This window comes from Hyperoodon ampullatus, assembly GCF_949752795.1.
Source record: "Hyperoodon ampullatus genome assembly, chromosome: 3".
NCBI classification, from domain to species: domain Eukaryota; kingdom Metazoa; phylum Chordata; class Mammalia; order Artiodactyla; family Ziphiidae; genus Hyperoodon; species Hyperoodon ampullatus.
In genome coordinates, this window is record NC_136916.1 from 15,103,553 (window position 1) to 15,128,497 (window position 24,945).

Consider the following 24,945-nt stretch of genomic DNA (forward strand, 5'->3'; position numbering starts at 1 on the left):
GGCTACATAATGTCCTTGTTTTCATTCAACATGCACTTAAGCTTCAGTGAGAGAAAGGATTCCATTGCTATGAATAATTTCAAGAACGTCTCATACTGATCTGGTAGTAGAGCCATGATTAAGAGGAGTGCAGGTACTAAGGCTCCACATTAGCTATGTGGTTTGGACACGCATCTGTCTTTCTGCTTTGACAGGTACAGGGTGAAGAGGACTCTTCCTCCGGGTTCAGTGCCACATTTGGAGCAGCCCTCCCAGGTTGTAGGACAGAATGGCAATGGGGAGCAGCATGTGCTCTGACAGCAGAGTGTTTGGTGGTAGAGCCCAGCTACATCCCTTACAGACATGTCACCCCAGACAGATTACTTAAATCCCGTGCTTCTGATATTTCATGCGTTAGATACTTCATGCGTAAAATGGGATTATAGTACTACTGTCTTCATAGGGTACTCTAAGGATTAATGAGAGAAACATGCAAAGCCCTTAGAAGAGTGCCTGGTGTATAGTAACAGCCCAATAATTGCTAGATAATTTTATCATTATTAGCAACTACATGGGAAGATTCTAAGAATAACTTAAAGCAAAACATGAATCAAGTAATCAGAAGCATTAAATTTTATGCTTACTAATTAGAGAAGCTTGTTTGCTAAGGATAAGACTTTTTGCTCTCTTTCATTAAGAATGTTAAGAAGCTTGGAAAATTTTCTTCATGAGAATTAAAAAAAAACTATCTAGTTTATGAGAAGGGTATCAAAATTTCTCTATTGCCTTTCTTTTTTTCACTAAGGTAAAATTTGCATCCTTGAAATGCACAGGTCTTAAGTGTACAAATCGATAAATTTTGATAACTTTTATATACCAAAGTAATCATCAGCCAAACCAAGATATAGAACATCTCCATGCCTTCAGAAAATTCCCTTTCCCCACAACCACTGTGCTTCTTACTGTAGATTCGTTTCATCTGTATTGAATTTCACATAAATTAAATCATACTATATGTACTCTTTCATAAATGTCTTCTTTTGTCTAAACGAATGATTTAAAGTTGTATCTACATCATTTAATGTATCAGCACTTTGTTCTTTTTTCTGCTGAATAGTAATCCATTGTATGAAATGTTCAATTTGTTTACTGACAAACATCTGGACTGTTTTTAATTATTAGCAATTATGAATACAGTTGCTATGAATATTCTTCTACAATATTTTTGTGGATATGTTTTCTCTTAGATAAACACATAGAAGTAGAATTTCTCGCTCAAAGGAACATATATATTTAACTTGATAAGAAACTCCCAAACAGTTATCCAGTGGTTGTACTATACCACACTCTGATCAGCAGTGTAGGAAAGTTCCAAGGCACCATATACTCATCAGTATTGGTGTTAATGTATTTTTAGTTTTAACATTATCATGACTGTGAAATGGTATCATATTGAAGTTTTGGTTGTCTTTTTATTATTAATTTACAGGAATTCTTGATACAAGTCCTTTGTAATATATGTATATTACAAATATTTTCTCCTGTATATGACTGCTTTTTCATTTTCTTAACAGAGCTTTTGAAGAATAAAAGTTTTCAATTTTGATGAAGTCTAATTTATCAAATTTTTGATCAGTCTCCTTAGGGGCTACTAAATTTACTGAACTTTTCAAAGAACCACCTTTTGATTTTGTTCATATCCTTTATTGTTTGTCTATTTTCTATTTCATTTTTTCTGTTCTTATTTCCTTCTTTCTACTTATTTTTGGCTTAATTTGCTCATCTTCTTAAACTGGAAGCTTGGATCATTAATTTTAAGTGTTCTTTCTTTCAAATAGTAAATTTTCTCCTTAGTATTTTTAGCAGAATGCTACAAATTTTGGTATATTGTATCTACAATATTATCATTCAATTGAAATATTGTGTAATTTTCCTTAGGATTCTTTTTTTTTTTTTTTTTTGCGGTACACGGGCCTCTCACTGTTGTGGCCTCTCCCGTTGCGGAGCACAGGCTCTGGACACGCAGGCTCAGTGGCCATGGCTCACGGGCCCAGCTGCTCCACAGCATGTGGGATCTTCCCGGGCCGGGGCACGAACCCGTGTCCCCTGCATCGGCAGGCGGAATCTCAACCACTGCGCCACCAGGGAAGCCCAGGATTTCTTATTTGCTCTCCATAGTATTTAGAAGTGGTTTTACTTTTCACAAATTTGGGGATTTGTTTGATATCTGTTGCTTCTGATCCTCATTTGATTCTTTTCTAGTCAGAGAACATAGTCTATAAGACTTCAATCTTTTGAAATTTAAGACATTTTTATGGTTCAACATATGGTCTATCTTGGCAATTACTTCATGTATACTTGGAAGAAAATCTATATACTATAGTTTGGAACAGTGTTCTATATATAGCAACTAGACCAAGATGGTTGATAGTATAGGTTAAATCCACATTCTTCCTATTTTTTTCTATTTCTTTGTCTAACTAAAAAAAATTATGGGACCTCCCTGGTGGTCCAGTAGTTGGGACTTTGCCTTCTTATGCAGGGGGTGTGGGTTTGATCCCTGGTCAGGGAGCTGGGATCCCACATGCCTCATGGCCAAAGGACCAAAACATAAAACAGAAGCAGTACTGTAATAAATTCAATAAGGAGTTTAAAAATGGTCCAGATCACAAATTCTTAGAAAGGTATAACCTTCCAAGACTGAACCAGGAAGAAACAGAAAATATGAACAGACCAGTCACAAGTAATGAAATTGAAACTGTGATTAAAAATCTTCCAACAAACAAAAGTCCAGGACCAGATGGCTTCACAGGTGAATTCTACCAAACATTTAGAGAAGAGCTAACACCCATCCTTCTCAAACTCTTCCAAAAATTGCAGAAGAAGGAATACTCCCAAACTCATTCTATGAGGCCACCATCACCCTAATACCAAAACCAGACAAAGATACCACAAAAAAGAATATTACAGACCAATATCACTGATGAATATAAATGCAAAAATCCTCAACAAAATACTAGCAAACAGAATCCAACAACACATTAAAAGGATCATACACCATGATCAAGTGGGATTTATCCCAGGGATGCAAGGATTCTTCAATATATGCAAGTCAATCAATGTGATACACCATATTAACAAATTGAAGAAAAAAACCATATGATCATCTCAATAGACGCAGGAAAAGCTTTTGACAAAATTCAACACCTATTTATGATAAAAACTCTCCAGAAAGTGGGCATAGAGGGAACCTACCTCAACATAATAAAGGCCATATACCACAAACCCACAGCCAATATCATTCTCAATGGTGAAAAATTGAAAGCATTTCCTCTAAGATCAGGAACAAGACAAGGATGTCCACTCTCACCACTATTATGCAACATAGCTTTGGAAGCCCTAGCCATGGCAATCAGAGAAGAAAAAGAAATAAAAGGAATACAAATTGGAAAAGAAGAAGTAAAAGTGTCACTGTTTGCAGATGACATGATACTATACATAGAGAATCCTAAAGATGCCACCAGAAAACTACTAGAGCTAATCAATGAATTTGGGAAAGTTGCAGGATACAAAATTAATGCACAGAAATCTCTTGCATTCTTATACACTAATGATGAAAAATCTGAAAGAGAAATTAAGGCACTTCCATTTACCATTGCAACAAAAAGAATAAAATACCTAGGAATAAACCTACCTAGTGAGACAAAAGACCTGTATGCAGAAAACTATAAGACACTGATGAAAGAAATTAAAGATGATACCAACAGATGGAAAGATATATATACCATGTTCTTGGATTGGAAAAATCAAAATTGTGAAAATGACTATACTACCAAAAGCAGTCTACAGATTCAATGCAATCCCTATCAAATTACTAATGGCATTTTTACAGAACTAGAACAAAAAATTTCAAAATTTGTATGGAGACACAAAAGACCCCAAATAGCCAAAGCAGTCTTAAGGGAAAAAAACAGAGCTGGAGGAATCAGACTCCCTGACTTCAGACTACACTACAAAGCTACAGCAATCAAGACAATATGGTACTGGCACAAAAACGGAAACATAGATCAATGGAATGGGATAGAAAGCCCAGAGATAAACCCACGCACCTATGGTCAACTAATCTATGACAAAGGAGGCAAGGATATACAATGGAGAAAAGACAGTCTCTTCAATAAGTGGTGCTGGGAAAACTGGACAGCTACATGTAAAAGAATGAAATTAGAACCCTCCCTAACAGCATACACAAAAATAAACTCAAAATGGATTACAGACCTAAATGTAAGACTGGACACTATAAAACTCTTAGAGGGGGCTTTCCTGGTGGCGCAGTGGTTGAGAGTCCGCCTGCTGATGCAGGGGACACAGGTTCGTGCCCCGGTCTGGGAAGATCCCACATGCCGCGGAGCGGCTGGGCCCGTGAGCCATGGCCACTGAGCCTGTGCGTCCGGAGCCTGTGCTCCGCAATGGGAGAGGCTGCAGCAATGAGAGGCCCGCGTACTGCAAAAAAAAAAAAAAAAGAAAAAAAGAAAATGTAACTTTTACTAAAATAAATAAATTTGTAACTGCTAAAATGGACTAATTTTCACATACTATACTAAAAGTGAGCTATAACAAACGTAATGCTTCTGGGTCCCTTGCCTCTGCTGAGCAAGACACATTCTCGATGTGTAGACAGGGGTAATTTCTTGTTGCCACCAATTAAAGTGCTGCTTTAGAGGAGTCATGAGGTAAAGGTAAGGAACAACGGGTGGATTCAATGTAAGAAATGTCATTCTTATTTGGGGTTTCTGGCAGAAAGAAATCAAGAATTCACGCAATTCTTGATACTCAGTGTGGTCTGTGAACTGGTGGTTTCTGCATTATCTGAGAATTTGTTAGAAAGGCACTGCAAAGATTTGGGCTACACCCTGGAACTACTAAAGCAGAAAATGCATTTTAACAAGACTCTCTCTTCCTCCAGTGATTCCGATGCTTTTTAATATTTATGAAGAATTGCATCAGACCAGTCGTTCTCAACTGAACTTTACGTGGGAATCACCTGAGGGTTTAAAAAGTATTGATGCCTGGGTCCCAGCTCCCTAGGCTGAGATTTAAGTGGTATGGAGAACAGTCTGAGCACTGGGGTTTTATGAGCCAGAATAATAAAATTAGATGAGAATAACTGGATGATTCCCATGTACATGTAAAGTTGAAAATCACTACTCCGGACAAAATTTTAGGAGAGAAATTCTTAATCCTAGGGAACATTCGATATAATATTCTGAAATATAAGAAAATTTCACTATTATGGCACATATACACTTTATTACAGAGTTAGTTCTATCATGAAAAGTAGCCAAACAGAGCAAAAGATAAAACCAAATGCCAAGATACTTTACAGTTTTAGAAACAGAAAGTGCTAGATATTCAATAGTCTGTCAAAAGGTAATAACAGTTTCCCTTTGCTTACAAGACTGTGATCTATGGGAAAGTAGATGAAAAAAAAGTAGCAAGGGAAGGTAGGGAAACAAGTGAAAGATATGTTACTTTAATGATTTATGTATTAAAGTCAAAAAATAATTCGACTGAATGATAAATGAAACACTAGACACTTGATCAGTTGCTACAGACTAGGTAATAAAAATACAACCTTAGAGGTAGTCTAGTGAAGAAGTCAGAATAATGTTCTAACATTTTATCTTTGGATGAAAAGTCTTATATTTTCAGAAATAGAAAACTAAACACAACAGAATCAGAATTTAGGCCAGTCATTCTGTAGTTCATTCAAAGTATTTCTGTATTAGCTCTTTGAAATCAATCACTTTGCAGATTTGTACCCCAGAATTAACTTAATCATGTTCTGCAAACTGCTTAATGTAGTTATTTCAGCATCCCTTTGATGAAAACCCCAACTTCCAACTCAAGTACGCAGCCTTTCAGAATCCAAGTTTAGTAGACTTCCTAGCAATAAGAAGAAATGACAAACACAGTGCCACCTGCATGACACAACAATGCTGTCTGGAGTGTCAATACTTTAAATATCATTAGCAATTAAGAATTTACATTCAAATATATTTTTAAAAGAAACTTAATTTTATCAAAGGAAAGAACCTTCAGAGGAACCAAGAGAGAATGCAGTTTTTGGTACTCTGATACATCTCAGTCAACAAATTTCAAATAATAAAATCAATCGCAGGATTTTAGAGCTTGAAATAATTTTAACATCTGCAGTGTAGCAGAATGGTACAACTCAATTTGCTAAATTGAGCTGAATCTGGTTGAAGATTTCACTTCTCATTTAAAAGACTTTGCCATTGATTCAACTTGCAAACCTTTTTCAGCCAGCCCTAAATATAATTTTATCCAGTTTGCATTTTGAAGACATTTACATTTCTATTTAGGTGGTGAGTGTCATTTGGAAGCAACTAATTAAATGCCAAAGAAGGCATTCAATAGCTGTACCTGCTAAAATATATAGCTAGGTAATTCCTTAAAAATGCGACTCTTAAAAAAGCTTTTGCCAGAATTTGAAAACCCAAGGAAGTTGTAGTTTTAAGTGCTAATAACCATTATCCACAGAAATACATATATTTAAAGAATACTTTCTAGGAACCCCTTAATGGAGAATTAAACCTGAATTTGTCGAGAAACCTAGAAGGTTGAAAGAATTTAGTTTTTGATCATAAACACAGAGTAACCCTGTAGTTTGCAGAACACAGGCCAGTGCTTCAGACACGACTCAATGACACAGGAGAATGAATGCACTGTTTTTCAAAGAAAGGTTAAAATGGAAACTAATGTATAATTACACGGGAAGAGGAAATTTCATTTCCAAATACTTCTAAGTATAATCAGTTATAGTAGGTGTGAGTAAAACTCCTTACAGCGGCATCTCCCCTGTGAAGCGTCTAAGAGGCCTCAACTGCAAGGGAGCAGCCATGCTGTGAGGCCGCCAAGGACCTGGGATCCACATCCAGACTAAATAAATTCACATCCCAGCTCTGCCATGTACTAGCCAGGTAAACTTACTTTTCTGTACCTTCGTTTCCTCAGCTATAAAATGGAAATACAAGTAGGACCAATTACAGGGGTATGGTGTGAATTAAATGAGTTAATATACGTACAGCATTTGGAACTGAGCTTGGAGCATAGGAAAGAGTGTCTTTCCTCTTCTTTTCTCTTTTCTTCCCCCCTCCCCCACCTTCTCCTCCTTCATTTCTTCCTCCTACTTCCTCCTCCTCCTCTCCAGTCCTTCACATAAATAAGGGAGCAGAAATGCTACTTAATTAGACATCTGTATTACTCAAAACTTAATATTATAAACATGCGAGTAGGAATATTTCAATTGGAGATAAAATGCTATCTTTATATTAGTTCTGCTGAGTTTTTGTATTCAGCCATTTACCATGGTAAATCAATGCTATATCTTACTAAGGGGACCTGCACTCCTTAGGAATCATTCTCATTTTTTAGATTTTTTTCAGTTTCTTTTCTCCAAACTATTTACAGAGCTTAGAATTTTCACTCAACCCTGAAGGCTAATGAAACTTCTCCAATCAAACGACTAGCTTGAAATTTGCAGAGGCTCTACCTAGACCTAATCTAAATGTAGGAGGAAACACAATGCACAACTGAGATTTATCAAGAGTGATTTAGCAGACTGGAACTCAGTTTGCATCCTGTGAATGAGAATCCCTGTTGTGTTCCTTTGGTGTCCAGCTGCACAGAAGTATATTATGTTTTCATATCAAAGATGAAGGAAAATCTCCTGGAAAGTGAATATATAATCATGTCAGCTATGGATTCCACTAAGAAAATCAACTACTTTAACTCAAAGAAATATCCCAGGAAGACTCAGAGCCAAGGTAATCCAATATCTAAAGAAGATGATGTATGTAAAGGCAGAGTCTAGCTACACATTGATTGCTTTGAAAAATGTCACCTTCTTTTCTAGAAAATACAGACCTCTAAATTAAAATGGTTTTAAGAACAGCCAATTAAATCGAGAAAGAAAATGTGCTGAATTTCTTTGCAATAATACATAGCAATTTATAAAAATGTCTTAGCTTGCACTGAAAAAAATTCTCAATAAATGTGAGAAAACATTTAAATTAGGCATCCTTTTTCATTATTACCTCAGTCTTGCAAAAATGTTAAGCTGGAGGGGGGAGGAGGAGAACGATGCTGAATTCTGTTTTCAACATGTTTAATTAACGAACGAAGTTGGATTTAAATTGGCAATCCTTCCTACATCTCCATATTCCATAAAATAAAAAGTAATGACAGCAGGTTATCTTACTAAAGTTGCTGTAAAAAGTAATGTGTGATATCCCTTAAGTACTCTTCGACAGGGACATTTGTCTTAACACTGGTCAGGTTGGTCTGCTCTAACTGCACTTTTAGGAAAAGTGCTTTATAAACAAACCTAGCTGTGAAAAGAGTTCCAATGTATAGACATGTTTAAGTCTTATTGTGATAGTTTGGAATTCTAATGGGTACTTGATGCATATTAATGATCTAAATATCATCTGAAAATCCAACAGTCAACTTTTCTAGTATGACAGAAAAGAAGTCCTCCATTTCAATCTTGGAATTTACTTAACTTGATGTCTCAGCATCATAAGATAGTTTTAATGCATTGCATTAAGAAAATCTTCAAAGTTTTATGATTCCTTGCTGCATTAAACAAAACTAGGGATTTTCCTTGGGATAATTGGTAATATTCTAGAAAACTATTTTGCAAAATGTATTCCACAAAACACTGTCATTGAGATGCTATTTGTAAAAAGTTTTTATGACCAAATAGCAGAGAAATGCCAGGTACTAAATCTTTATTACCATCTCGAAATTTCTTTAGAATCTATGCTCTCTGAAAGCAGGGAATTTGTCTACACCTTTTTCACTACCATAGCAGCAAGCATGTAACAATCCCTTGCAATTAGCAGGCACTAGGTAGGAATAAATGAATGAATTCACGAATGAACAGTAAAAGTTTTAAACAGTTTTCCAGAAAATAAATTTCTTTCATTTTCTTTCACCCAGAGTATCTCATACCTATTTGATCACATGAATCTTTTGTTCTTTCTGTTAGCATTATGGAATATTTTAGTCATATTAAAGAAAAAAAAAGAAAAGACAGCATGGAGAATAATATAACAAACACACATGTAACCACTACCCGTGTTAAGAATTAAATGTAACAAATACAACAGAAGCCTCTGGGTACTCCTCCTCCATTTCATTCATCTCATATTATATACCCTCTCTCAAAATGAGGTAACCCCAACATGAGGACTTAGGTTCACTAACATCCTGCTCTGAGAAATTTTGAACTAGGGGATTGCTAAAGTCCCTTCAAGCACCAGGATTTTATTTCTAGCGTGTATATGTGGCAAATGGTCATCTGTGAAGCTATCCACTTACTGCATTAATACAATAATGAATAAGAAATTAATGAAATAAAACACTTTGCTACAGAAGCAAGACAAGGGACAAACAATGTAATAATGATATATATGAAGAGGCTAAGCAGCTTCTCTTTTAAGTGGACTGATCTAAAGATATAGATATAGATATATAGTAACCTAAGAAAACAGAGAATTGTTACTTGACCTAGACTGAGTAATTTAGGAACTATTCTCTACAGTTATAAAGAAAAACATCCCGTACAATGTATATATTGGATTCTGACTTAGGATATCATCTGGGGCTGCAAAAGTGAAATTGTGTCTAGGTCAGTGTCACAGTGTACCCACGTTTATGTAAGAGATGCTGCTAAGAAGAGGAAACCCCCTTCCTGAGCTGAATAAACAATTACTAATAGCACATCTCTTTTATGAAATCCAGCATTCTATGACAGAGCTGCACATATAAATATGAACTAACATAATTTAATAGGAAAAGAACTATTTTTAAATTTTTAGTCAATATCTTTCAAAGCCTTGATAGTCACATGTGCAACTAATAAACCTAGGACTACAGCAACAAGGCATAGCAAGATGTGTGGATACATTTTCACTTTATAATTGGTCATTGGTGTCTCGGAGTTTTACAGGCAAATACAAAGATTAGAGTTTCATTCCACTATTGAAACAATTTGACTTTTCAAGCCAACCGCTGTATTCTTCCTATGTTACATACCAACAGGGAAAGAAATATAACCTTACTCTATATTCAGAAGTCCACAAGTCCCTTCCATATTTAAATAGATGAAATAGATTAGTATCTGAAAATTTTTATGAAAGAAAAATATCAGTTCCTACCTCCATTATCTTTTAGATGTAGAGCTATCTTGGTATCATCTGGAAGAGAAAAGTCAAAGTTATAACAGAAAAAATTTTAAGGTGCACAAATCTTAAGACCAGTAATTGTCTACTAATGCCTTAACTATAACAGGAATAGCTTTTGATATTTTACTGAGTAAATTTCTAGGACAGTGAGAGCAGGTCTTAGATTATATGATGTAATACTAAACTTTCTTACTGAGATTGCAAGATGGAGACTTCAGTAAATTACTATATGACTCTTAAGAGCTGTGAGAAAAGTACACTGTTATAACTTTAACTTAAAATACATTTATTTTAATTTTCTAAAATGACTTATTATAATTAGACTCTACAGTCTTTATTTATTTTAAAAATCAAGATCAAGAAAATTCAAGTTCATTGGAATAGTAAATATTTGTCTGTATTTACAAATTCAACTTCAAAAGTTAAATGCTTACTTATTGCTAACAAATATGACCAAAATCATATACGAAAAGATCTTGTCCTATGCGAACAAAATGTAGAATGTGCTTTTTTATATTTCAGTGGTATATTTCATTCTAAAGGATAGGATTCAAATTACAAAAATACTTTTCTCAGGCTATATAACAACCCAAAATAAGATGGATTAAAATATAACATTGGTTTTAAAAGCAATAAAATATATTTAGCAGCTAGCTGTCCTCCACCTCACTTTATCACTTTATTCCAGTTAACTTTTAATATCCAATTAAATTTCAATTAAAAGATTCAAGTTTAATTTAATATCTTATTTAAATGAAAGCAAGGTTTATGAAAGTAAACAAATAAGACCATGTTTTTCCCCCTTAAAGCTTACTCTGGGCCAAGCGGTCTCACATTTCTCCCTAGCGGTACCTTTCAGAATCGATGGTTAACAAATTTAGGCTAATATACCTTCTTCCCCAATGAGTTGTGCTCATGCATTAATGTTCTTTAGTATTTTTGCTTTTCCTGGTAAAGGAAATGTTTTTCAAGTACAATTTCTGTGTCACACACAGTGCCTCTCTACAGGTTATAGACCAGCATATTTTATTGACTGTATCCAGGAAATATTAATAGAATTGCATATAAGTAGGATTACCTATTGTTCAGAATCCAAAGTCAATGGACATTTTCTGTGCATTTTGCCTTTCTATCCTGTGACTAAAATGTTGATTACCATTATTACAAAGTTTAGCAATATGAAAGGAAGTCTTTATTTCTTTTCTAAGGAGGACTAGTAGCCAGGATCATTCTGAAAGACTAAATCTCAATAAAAGGCATCCATACATTAACAAAAACCCAGCACATATTTTTATTCCATAATAATTTTGTCTTTTCCCTTTTAGACATCCCTAAGAAATCCAGTTCGCCAAAGAATAACTTTCTCCCTGGAGAGCTTCTCCAGTGCATGTCAACACAGTGAGTTTTCCCTCCTTCAGTAATAAAGCAAAAGTATCTCCAGGGCACCTTCTGTGGGCAGGCTGGTGGGCAGCCGGGGTGTCGCTGCTCTTCTGGTGGTCGTCAGGACCCTGAATTGTGTGCTTGTTGCTTGTATGGTGGTGGTTTGAGTAGAACGTTCCACTGGCTCTGTGGTGTCACAGAGCTTCTCTTTTGACTGATAAGAGAAACAAAGGGGAAGACAATTTGAGTGATCATACATATGTTTTAAAATTATATCAAAGAAGTTGGGCTGTAAAGCACAAAAGCCTCTCAAATAAAGATGAGGAATGCATTATTTTTGTACAGGACTATAGTTATAGATTTTACTAACGTATACAGTATATAAAATAGACAAGAGAAAACAACTGAATGTTAGAAAGCATTTCCATCTTTAGATATTTGGATTCCATCATTTCTGCTGTTAACCTTTCATATTACTGTTTATCTTAACCTAAATTTTATATCAGTATATTTATAAAAGACATGATGGGAAACGTTCATACTAGAAGAAAAACATGTGCATAAAGATAAGGTTTAAAACATGCTTAGGTGTGTGAAGAGAGAATGTATTCCATTCACATGAAATTGGTAATGCTAAATTTTAAAAATGTGGTAACTGCTCCATACTACTTTATTGTTTGAAAAATAATCCACCACAGGATGAATGGATATTTAAAATTAAAATTTTGTTTTCCTTTATGAAATATTCAAAACCACCCAAGCAAAGGATTGAACAGCACTCAGGTAATCACTTAGTCTATCTTCTTAGCAGAGCTACATGAGGAAAAGGTGCATATTGTATTGTTCATTTATAGCCCACAAGAATAAATAATATGACATTTACCAGTAACAATCTCCAACATGCAAACTTTCATGGTTTAGAAGTTGGCGTTTCTCCCTACCTCTTTGTGCTTCAAAGGACTCCATCCCTCTGGTGGGCCTTGAGTAGAAGATAACTATTCTGTACATGGATGGTACTTACCCACATTTGAAAATTATTACTGAATAAATACCTTTCTTAAACTTTTCTTGTCATTAGTGAAGTACAATTCACCATACTGCTGGCTCAGGAAGAGCTCCCAAGATGGCCTCCTTGTCACTAAGTAAATATGATATAGCTTATTCCCTCCTTCAACATCCTAGCGACCCATTCAATTCCCCAAACTTTAGTTCCTGCATCTTCTCAGCTCAGTGATCTCATGATCTCCTGCTTGACTCCACTTTAGTTATCATCCCCATACCCTGGACCTTCTCTGTGGTTGGGAATGCTTTAGTTCTGAAATCAAAAATTCAGTTATCCTATTTTCAGTCTATCCATGTAGCTGTTCACTCACATACTTCTTATCCTGTGATTATGTAGAAAGCCCAAGCACAATGATTTTCTCCCTTTAGTCTCCTTTTTTCCATCACTCCAACCTCTCTTTTCAATACCTTTAAGCATGTTGCCTTTTTTTTTTTTTTTTTCCACAACACCTTCTTAGAAAATCTGCAGTACTGAATATAGTAAAAACTCTGCCTTTTCCATGCCTGAGCTGGAGAACAATCCTATAGCCTCCCACTGGGAGCTCCACAAACTTACCTCCTGCATGCCCAGCGGGGGCCTTCTGTGCTGCCTGGCAATACTGCCCTGCTTTGCTAATCTCCTCTCAAATTATCCTCAGTATCAGTTTCAAACCCTCTCCACTCTACTTAGAACTGCCATCCCATAGTGCCTCTATCAATTTTATCCTTGGGCTCACTTTTTATTTCTTTGATAAGAGTCATCAGCAAGAATTCTTTAAATTTATTTACAAATCACCATCCTTACTTGAACCTGAACTGACCTGTCCTTCCTCCTTCTGTTAGGATGGATGGGGTCTATGGTATACAGCTGTTCTCTCAATCACTACTCTGGCCCAGCTCAGCCCACCCTCTCAGGTATTGTGAACCTGCTCATCTGACCCCCTCCTTGCTCTTCAATATTTCATCTCTAATGCCCTCCTGCCTTGTTATCGGCAGCACTTAAACATACTCAAGCATGTCCAATCTTATTTTAAAAACTCCGTCTTCATTCTTCTCCACATGCACCCCAACATCATCCTGCTTTTCCATCCATTCAGTCAGAATTCCAGAAAGACTGATCAGCCTAGGGCTTCTCAGACTCCCATAAACTTGTTTTTATCTGATCCAACTTAATTGAAACTCTCATACCAATGTTTTTAAATATCTCCTTATCTACTAAATCTTCTATGTACACTCTTGCTATCTCATTAGCATTAGGCACAGTCTGTCCACTTTCTAATCTTGGATTCTGTGACACACACTCATCAGTTTTCTGATACCTTTCTAACAACTCCATCTCCATTTCTTTCTGTCCCTTAAGTGTTGGTGGTTCTTATGCATCTTTCCTAGCCTGTCTTTTCTCTATATGCATCGTCACTAGCAATCCCCTCCATACCTATGATTTCAATTAACATCTTTATGTTAATTATGCATAAATCTCTATCTTCAGTCTACATTCTTCTCTTGAATTTTAGGCCCAAATGTTCATCTATTGGCTTACATGCATGTGGATATCACAGACATCTCAGGCTCAGTAAGTCTAAGATGGAACTTGTCACACATTATTCTCCTCCTGTGGTTCTATTCTCAAAAACAGTATTATTAATCACCGTAATGTTTAAGCTAAAATCCCGAACTTGTTTTGCTTATGGCAGTAAAGGCAGACTACAGACCTTAAACGCTCCTCCTGTCACAATAGAAGTGAATTCTGGATAAAACACAAATTTTAAAGCATTACTAGGATTTTCGGGAAGTAAAGAAAATCTCTGAGGGGGCCTTTCTTTTGCCTCTCCCACAAAACAGAATAAAGCAAAAGCTGTGTGCTATAAAGAAAGTAGGAACAATATACATTAGGCAAGGTAAAAACACATGGTTTGCTCTGAGAAATAAGAAAATAGATGATATAAAAGAGAGGTTAAAAGATACAAGGAAGTGATGAGAAGGTCCTATCTCCAAAGAGCTCAGAAAGTAAAAATAAAGAGAATGAAGACAGTCTGACTGAATAGTATATTTATCACATGTCCGGAATTTTCACCATAATCTTCTTTGCTGTAAATATCTGTGTCACATGGATTTTTGCTGAAAATATTTTTGCCACATAACTGGCTGTAAGGCAATTTTGCCATAAAAGATAAAATAATTGGCTGATGGTTTGGTTTGATATACACAATACAAAAATCATGACAGATGGTGATGATTTGCCCCAAGAGTTGGTTTCTTCTTTTGAAACACACTACATGGGAGGAGAAAGAGGCCGAGGGCCTTGAAGGCACAGAAGTAAAACAATGTTTCCCATAGAACTTTGTAATGTCTGTCAATGGACATGTGACAAAATGCTAAGAACAAACAACAGTGCAGAGGCTTTCACAACACAGTACAAAGCTCAGTTATAAACATGCATCCCAGTATTTGGAAATTAATACCTTTCTTAAAGAAGGAAGAAATTTTAGTGAAAATAACATTGGGATGCTGAACAAGGAGACAAACCAATAAACAACAAAAAAGTGTAATATGATGAACAAAAGACTTGGAAGGCAGTGCTTAGGTACAACCCACAGAATAAAGTCAGTTATTTGCAAAGTATTGTCATGAGTCTACACGCACATTAAATGTATTCAGATATTTTGTATTTTGCAATAAAGTCTTTTTAATTTTGTTATTCATTTTTCATGTTTCATTATGTCCTTTCTAACGTCTCTCTTTTATTTTTCATTGTTTTATCTTTTACAGCAAAATTGCTTTATGGCCAATTACTTATGCAGCAAAAAAGCTTGTGGCAAAGATGTTTATGGTAAAGAAGCTTATGGTGGAAATACCTAGAACCCATTTATCAAACTTCATACCCAAGCAATTAGAAGACACACAACCTTATTGAGCACATGTAGATAATTTGTACAAATTACTCATTCACTATTCCATTAAAAGTTCCAACCAATTTTAAAGAATCAGTATCATATAGAATGTGCCCTCTGATAATTCAATTTGGTAAGAAATCAATAATAAAAAGATGAAATTTAAAATGGAGAAAAGACAGCCTCTTCAATAAGTGGTGCTGGGAAAACTGGACAGCTACATGCAAAAGAATGAAATTAGAACACTACCTAACACCTTACACAAAAATAAACTCCAAATGGATTAAAGACCTAAATGTAAGACCAGACACTATAAAACTCTTAGAGGAAAACATAGGAAAACCACTCTTTGACATAAACCACAGCAAGATATTTTTTGACCCACCTCCTAGAGTAATGAAAATAAAAACAAAAATAAACAAGTGGGACCTAATTAATCTTAAAAGCATTTGCACAGCAAAGGAAACCATAAAGAAGATGAAAAGACAACCCTCAGAATGGGAGAAAATACTTGCAAATGAAACAACAGACAAAGGATTAATCTCCAAAATATACAAACAACTCATGGGGCTCAGTACCAAAAAAACAAACAATCCAATTAAAAAATGGGCAGAAGACCTAAATAGACATTTCACCAAAGAAGACATATAGATGGCCAAGAAGCACATGAAAAGATGCTTAACATCACTAATTATTGGAGAAATGCAAATCAAAACTCAGAATGGCCATTATCAAAAAATCTAGAAACAATAAATGCTGGTAAGGGTTTGGTGAAAAGGGAACCCTCCTGAACTGTTGGTGGGAATGTAAATTGATGCAACCACTATGGAGAACAGTATGGAGGTTCCTTAAAAAACTACAAATAGAACTACCATATGACCGAGCCATCCCACTACTGGGCATATACCCTGAGAAAACCATAATTCAAAAAGAGTCATGTACCACAATGTTCATTGCAGCACTATTTACAATAGCTAGAACATGGAAGCATCCTAAGTGTCCAATGACAGAAGAATGGATAAAGAAGATGTGGCACATATATACAATGGAATATTACTCAGCCATAAGAAACAAAATTGAGTTATTTGTAGTGAGGTGGATGGACCTAGAGTCTTTCATACAGGCTGAAGTAAGTCAGAAAGAGAAAAACAAATACCGTTAACGCATATATATATGGAATCTAAAAAAAAAAAAAAAAATGGTACTGATGAACCTAGTGGCAGGGCAGGAATAAAGACGTAGACATAGAGAATAGACTTGAGGACATGGGGCAGGAGGGGGAAGCTGGGACGAAGTGAGAGAGTGGCACGGACATATATACACTACCAAATGTAAAATAGATAGCTAGTGGGAAGCAGCAGCATAGCCCAGGGAAATCAGCTGGGTGCTTTGCACGACCTAGAGGGGTGGGATAGGGATGGTGGAAGGGAGGCTCAAGAGGGAGGGGATATGGAGATATATGTATGCATATGGCTGATTCACTTTGTTGTACAACAGAAACTAACACAGTATTGTGAAGCAATTATACTCCAAAAAAGATCTATTAAAAAATAATAATAAAATTTTAAAAATAAAGTAAAAAATAAAATAAAATTTCCATAATTCAGAAATGTGATATAATTCACAATACAATGTAAATTCAGTAAGAATATTGACAAGATTGATTGACTGATTGATTGATTACAGATCTTGCAAGTTGAGTCTAAAATTTATATGAAGAACAAAAGCCCCAAAGTTGTCAAAACGCTTGTGAAGATGAAAAAGTAAGGAGGTTTGTTCTATAAACAATATTTCTTATGAAGCTATAGTAATTAAGACAGTGTAATATACAATGTATCCATTCTTCCAAAAAGTCATTTGGATCATGTCACCCCCTTAATTAAAACCCTCCAGATAGCTTTCTCTTGCCTTTAAGATAAGGCCCAAACTCATTCAATGTTACATTTAGGGCCCTGTTTACCTCACCAGCCTCATCTCTCACCACTCTTCTTACCTTCAGTTACCCTTCAGAAGTCATGTTAAATATCATCTCCCCAAGCAAATGTTCCCTTGTCCTATTTAACAAGACCATGCACTTAGAGTTCTTTGCCGGTGTGGCTCTCTAAGTGTTGTCCTTTGTTCAGGGTCTGTCTCCCCTGCTATACATATTTCTCACACTTTTACATTAGCAGTGCTTAGAGCAGTACATAATAAATGCTCATATTAGGATTTGCACTTATTGAATAAATTCATCTCACAAGATCAGAAGGAAAATTTAACACTGGTTTTAGGCACAGAAAATGGACTGGACTTGGTGACCTTGTCTACTTACCTGTAACAGAAGGATAGAATTGCTCACCATAAAGCAAGTAATGTTGACCATTTACTTACAGAATAAAAAGGAAACATTGAATATTATAGAATGTACTAGATTCTGAGCTCCTTAGGAAGAGAGGGTAATTAAAAAAACATCTTTGTAATTTTAGTGCTTAGCACAGGCCATAGGACATGATTAAATTCCCCACAAATATCTTTAGGAGGCCTTAGAATATGATGGATTCTTTTCTATAGCTTATGTTTCATGGTGGGCCCACAGTAAAGCAAGAAAATGACGATGTCTGAATTACCCTCTTGATCTTTACACAGGTATTCAATTTCAACATTTTTAACTGAGGTAACAAGAAAGAAACATCAACCTGAGAACACAACTATGACTCTATCAATATATTTTCTTTTTGAAGTACTGTTGTTAAATAAATGAAATGAAATAGATAAATGAGTATTTATCACTGTAATTCCCCCCAAACAACTGTCAAAACGTTGATTAAAGCTTCATTGGCAATACTGTACTTCATGTTCAAGAATATCCTGAAAGACGTATTTTTCAAGATAGTTATGAGGCATCATAAATAAGAACTAAATTAAAAATAAAGGCTCTAGTAACTAGGATTGCCTAAGAGTTCTGAAAATACCTCTTTGACATGGTTTGCTTTACTAAATGAGAAAAGTTATAGAAGTTTTAATGGTTTTTATTCAAAATTCAAACCCTAAAACTTAACAAAGGGAGAAGAAACAAATACTTTTCTTTCTGAATTTTATAGGATATTTTTATGTCTCTGAAATGACAGTGTAAATGCAATTCACTAAAAAATTGTAAATAGGTTAAAATCCATTCTGCAATTTTATTTACTTGCTTGATTCACTTCTTTGCATCATTGTCTCCATCACGTTTGCCTGGGACTTAACTGTTTCCATGTTAGACCATGTCTACCTTCTTCTATCATGCCAATTTGCTGCAATCAACCTTTCCCCCCGTTCCATTGATTTTGTTATTTGAGCGAAAAAGATGAACAATGGCTTCCTAGATCTCAAAAAGCAGCAAATGTTTAAGAGAACTGCCCTTTGCTCACAGAGACTTAAGTCCTGGTTCTACTATTGCTGAGTCACACACCTAATTCCAGACACTCTCTCTCCACCCGCTTCCCCAACATCTCCCCTCACCCTTCCCTCTTCTCCTCTTGGTCCCATGGAGGCAATAACAGCTCTGACCTCATAGGACTGGTATGAGAATAAATTGAGATAATACATGTCGAGTTAAACCCAACATCTGGTACATATAAGCGCTCAGTAACTGATGGCCCTTTTTATTAAATTAGATACCATTTTCATTAAGTTGCAGCAACAGTACATGACAGCTTGGTCCCAACAATCTTGTCGTAATAAAGCACATGTGTACCTCTTCAGGGCATCCGCTGTCCACCCAGTCCTGCCGATGGCGATCAAATCCACTGGAACATCTTCAGAGAAGGCCACGTTGCAGATCAGAAAAGAAAGTATGGGGTGCAGAGTGGGGGTAGAAATTAAAAGAAAAAGATCGGTAAGTAGTTAATTCTAAAATCTGCACAACATAAACTTTCTTCTATAGAACCGTTAGCTGGAGCAGTGGAGAAGCATTTACGAGTTCTGCGTAACGGCCTACTCCTTAGGTAATCATATTGTTATGGTTGCACGTGGCAACAAATCACGCCACTGAGGCTCACTGCACTGGGCAGAACACCTGGATGCCCACGCAAAGGTGAGACAGTAGCTATTCTATGTAGTTGGCTTTTCTTTTCCTCATACATATGTATTTTTCATCATCACAACATGTGGATAAAATCTTTTGCAGGTATTTTTCAGATCTTTTGATTTGTTTTAGTTAAATTTTAAAATTTAAGACCTGCAGTCACACAAACTCTTTCCCTATCGTGCAGTAAAAGCTTAGTAACTCAGCGGGTTTGGGGTGTTCAAACCCACACATTCCAAAGAAAGAACTGGCCCTTGCCCAGCTCCTGGGAGATCACTTCGAATCCCCTGGAATATCCTGCCTGATAAAAGTGTCTTTGTATATCTTGGGTCTTGGGCTATGTTAGATCATACTAAGAATATGATTTATGGTGAATGTCTGTTTTTATTCGCCTGGAGCCCCGGGCCATGTTGCATCAGTTTGACCCCTGGGGGCACTGGAGATTAGAGATAAAGTTAGTCAAGCAGAATTTCATACCTACGTGATGGCCCTCAGTAAAATTCCTGGACAACGATGAGCTTGGATAAGCTTCCTTGAGTGGCAATACTTGGTGTGTGTTTTCACAAATAGTTGCTGGGAGAATTATGGGCCAACTCCACTGGGGGAGGATGACTGGAAGCCGTGCCTGGTCACTGTTGGACTCTGCCCTACGTTCCTTCCCTTTGCTGATTTTATTCTGTATCCCTTTGCTGTAATAAATGGCAACCTTGAGCATAACAGCTTTTCTGAGTTCTGTGAGTCCTTGTAGTGAATCAGTGAAGTTGAGTGTGTTCCTGTGGCTCCCTACCAGCGCTACGATTAGGTCATGTCTAAAAGGTCAAATTCAGCGCACTGGGCTGATGAGATTTTGCTCACTCTCACTCTCTTGACTCAAATCATTTTCTGCCCTCCCTACCTATCCAGCTACAGTTCATTCACTTTTCAAGACCCAGAAATTACTACCCAGAGCCCATTCGGTTAAAGCGTCATCACTGCTGTGATCATCTCTCACTTTACTATTTAACTTTTCTCATTTATATAAAATGTCATGGCTTTATGTCTTATTTACCAAACTTGATTGTGAACGTTTTAAAGTTAAGGCCAGTGTTATATTTGATCATACCTAGTATATCTGACATATGATTTCTTTTTCATATTAGAAACTTTAAACCTTTTTACCAGTTTATGAAAGTTAAGGATTTGCACTGCCCCTGAATTTTAATATATTAATATATATACTTATATATATGAATCCATATTATAAATATTAATCTAAATAGATATTTATCTTTTTTTCAAAATAAATGGAGGCTTTTTGTCATAGTTTCTTATAGGCTGTTCAACTTTAGTCTTATTTTTCTTATAGTGCTACTTTACAACTTTGTTTTTCACTTGTTTTGCAATGAATCTACACGATGATTTTTTTTATAAGAATCCCTGCCAGAGATCAGGTACCATGGCATGAATGAGCACAATTTAATTCAAGTGGAATGTGAAAACAGCTCGACTGTCAACAAAAAAGACCATATATATCATTCTGCCCGGACATGATCTGTTAGAGCTCAGCTATTTTATACCTACCATCTGTGTTGAACAAGCTTAAGTGTGGAATAAACATCAGTGTGTGATCTGGCATCCTGAGTTTGAGAGTCCCCAGTTGGTCAAGGCTATCTCTGGTTACCCAAAGAGACTCTGCCGTTTAGAGTCCAATTCCAGATGAATTAGATGGCTGTTGCCTCTTTTTTCTTTTTCTTCCCTTCGAGTTTACGTAAATATTGAAAAGTATACTGATATTCTCTTCTGCAAGATGGGAATATATCGATTTTCTACAAAGAATATATTTTAGGAGCCATCTGACAGGTTATTAAATGCAACAGATAATTTTTAAAATGCAGTTTGTCTTTACTTACTCCATTCTAGATGTATTCAAAGCCAGTGGGAAACAGCTACTTTTAGCTTATATTACAACAAGACAGTACTAAATCTTAAATTTATGAGTCAATTTTATCTTAAATAATTAGTCCCTTAAATTATTACATTAATCCCAGAGAAAAGTACAGAAACACCGCAGTTTGCTTGAGTTATTAAATAATCTCTCAATTATAGTGTGTGAAATTAGGTTCTACTGAAAGCATGTAATTCAATTAACTAATCCATTCATTTATTTATTCACACTGCAGCTTACTAACTGCTAGGGTGGGAAGGACTGAGAATGGCAAAACACAAATAAGGTTTGGTTTGAAAAATTCATACATTTTTGTACCTTACGGTGCCTTAAAAAATTAACACAACAGAACCCTGCCTTTTCAGCATTTTATTTTATAACCCAGTAGTTTAAATAACATCAAAAACCTATTATAAATGAAAGAGTATGTGTGTGTGTGTGTGTGTGTGCGTGTGTTGTATAAATCATTAAGAAAAGCTACCTTTCTATTATTTCTGAATTCTAAATAAATAAAAAATCACTTTTGAGAAGACCTTCCTCTCTCCACTGAGCTGCTGTGTTGTTTTTCTAAAACATCACGACATTAACCATGTCATGCTCCAGAATGTTGATTTCCAGTGTTCTCAGAGAGGCTCTCCTGACCTGGAATCACCTGGTGTTCCTGCTGAAATGCAAATTCCTGGATCTAACTGGATAAGATTCTCCTACAACTTGGGCCCAGTAATTTTCACTGTAAACAGGTGCCCCAGGTGATCCTCACCACACTGAAATGGGAAAACCACTGACCTCCTGTAAGCTATGTCAATACTGCAGGCCCCTTCACACTCCACCAGCCCATCTCCTGCGACTTATTACATCTCCCTGAAAGTGTTGTACTCTTCCAGTCTCTGCCTTTGAACACGCTATTACATATGTATGGAATACCTTCCTTGTCTCTAATTAGTAAACCCAATTCAACTCAAGACTTACCTCCTCCCAGCAGCATTTCCTTTTTCTCTCACCCAGAGGAGTTAGCACACCTTTTTCAATGCCCCTCAATACCAAGTGCTGGTGTTTATTATTACTTCGTTGCTTTCAAGCTTCTTGTACTCACAAGACTTTGGAGGGAACATGGTTCAAATGAAGATTCTGGGCTCAAACTGCTCGAGTTACAATTTTGGCTTGGGCACCAAATAGGGATGTGAGCTTAGGCAAGTTATTTTTCCTATCTAAGCCGGTTTCCTCATCTATAAAACGAGGCAAGGGAGGGTGGGTAAGGATTAAAAGTAGACTGTTTGTTGTATAGTCAACATTTAGTAAATATCAGCTGTTTTTAATATCTAAGGAATGTCTTTGTAGAATGTATGTAGCAAGGTCGACAACTGTTGAAGATGAGTAAGTAGGACTTCAACTGTATAGATAGGATTTAGAAAACGTTTAGGAATTAATGTTATGTCCCATGTTAATGTGAAATGTGTTTTACACTTAAAGTCCTTTATCATCATATTTGGGAATTAGTATTACAGAATCTTATGAGAGAAAATCTAAGTTGCTTTCAAATATGGAGCACATCTTTATTCAATATTTATAAATAGAGGTTATGTGGTTTTGTAAATATTCCTTAAGAATTGATTTCGACACTCTGAGCTCCTAACTACAATAGATTTCCAATGTTTTTATTTTCAAGTTATTCCCTTCTTCTCACTGCTACCTAATTCCAAAACAAATCATTAGAGAGCTCTATTTCAAGTTAATTGTATTATTTTCCACTCAGTTTCAATGGGATGTTGATTTCAAAGCCCTCAGGAGCCATATTAAGTGAACCCCATTTAATAAGGCAGCCTAGAAAAGAATTCTCCTAGCTTGCAGCATCTATCCAATCATGAGATTAAAGCGTAAATCTCATCACATCTCTAACTTACCTGTTTTGTGGAAAGGGTTTCAGAAATAAAACTTATTTTGCAAAGGTAATATATACAGCTGAAGAAAATAGAGTAAATGCTAAAATACATACACAAGGATTAAAAATGAAGTCCATGTCTTTCTACACAATTGAACATGTGTCATTTCACCAGTGAGATGAAACATCTACAAAAGAAAATTTAGGAGAAAAACTTCACAGAATCCCGAGACCCAGTTAGGAATTAGTTTGGAGATCGGGGGTCAGCATGTGTTTTTTGTAAAGAACAAGGTAGTAAATACGTTAGACTTTGTAGGCTATATAGTTTCTGTCCTAACTACTCACCTCTGTGGTTGTAGCTCAAAAGCAGCACAGAGAAATGCATAAAGAAATAGGTGTGGCTGCGTTTCAATAAAACTTTATTTACAAAGCCAGGAAATGGGTCCAATTTGGCCCACTTGCTGTAGTTTCCTGACCTGTTATCTAAAAATAAAGATCTTTAAAATTCTGAACACTAGAATACCTCATCAAAGTGTCTGATGATTTAAATGGTCCTTGCAGCCTTGGGTGTACTTTTTGGCATGCTATCTTAATGGAAAAATCAATTGCACATTTAGTAAGTTTTCTTGCCATCGTCTGCAAAAGTGTGAAAAATGATCCTCCAGCATGAAAAACATGGAAAATTCTTAAAAAAGGAAGTATTTTAGAAGAGAAACAAGTATAATGATAAACATCTGTGATTATAACTAACTAATAACATTTATTTTACCATGAGTCTGGAGCATAAGATATGGGAAAATCAGTTTGTTTCGAAATACCGAAAAAATTTCATTGGAAAGGTAGGTCATAAAATGTACAATGCTGATTATAATCATCATTATTATCAATAGAATATTAGAAAAAAATCATATCTCATTTCCCATATGGGGCATGCTTGTTCCTAATTGGCCTCAGGCATGAGATGGATGATTTTACTGCTAAAAACATTTCTCCTAAAATCAAGAAACTTGAGCTTAAAGTTTTTCAGAATTTTCATGCCTGAACCACTCCGTACAAAGAGCTCTGGGAATGACAGGTGAATTTAAGCACACAGTAATCTATTACAGAGACAGCACTTTAGGACAAATTATGAAATTTCACATCATTATAATATGCAAGGGTATGCAGCATGTTTTTCTTTTAATAAAAGCTCTTGATATTAGTTGTAGCTCAGAATCATAATCCAATGCCAACAAGAATAGTTATCTGCAGAACGCAGGAACTTTGCTTTGGAGATGAGTTTTGGATGGAAAACTGGGGTCAAATCATCTGATATTCAGAACCTTGTCATTTTACAGCTGTGGCATCTTGCAGAGCTGCAGGTTTTATAAAATAAAGGTTTAATTTTTCTTTAGATTTCTAGAATCTAGAGCAGCCCTAATATGTGTTTAAAAGTATAACACCAGGGTCTTTTATCCTTCCAATTCTTTTATCTCATTAAAAAAATTCACATCTTATTTCTCTTTCCTTCCAAACTATTGGTTAAAAAGATTTTT

At 35.8% G+C, this 24,945-nt stretch overlaps 1 protein-coding gene across 2 annotated transcripts in view; it reads right to left on the bottom strand.

Moving 5' to 3' along the window:
* The window catches only part of PLXDC2 (plexin domain containing 2), a gene marked incomplete at both ends in the record, with an annotated part of 390,364 nt that overhangs the window by 46,761 nt on the left and 318,658 nt on the right, over positions 1 to 24,945 (bottom strand). For both annotated transcript variants that reach the window (XM_079699678.1, XM_079699677.1), the window contains 3 exons: positions 10,224 to 10,262; positions 11,697 to 11,844; positions 19,278 to 19,338. In XM_079699678.1, the coding sequence (XP_079555804.1) occupies positions 10,224 to 10,262; positions 11,697 to 11,844; positions 19,278 to 19,338 (248 nt within the window). The remainder of the gene's footprint in view (positions 1 to 10,223; positions 10,263 to 11,696; positions 11,845 to 19,277; positions 19,339 to 24,945) is intronic.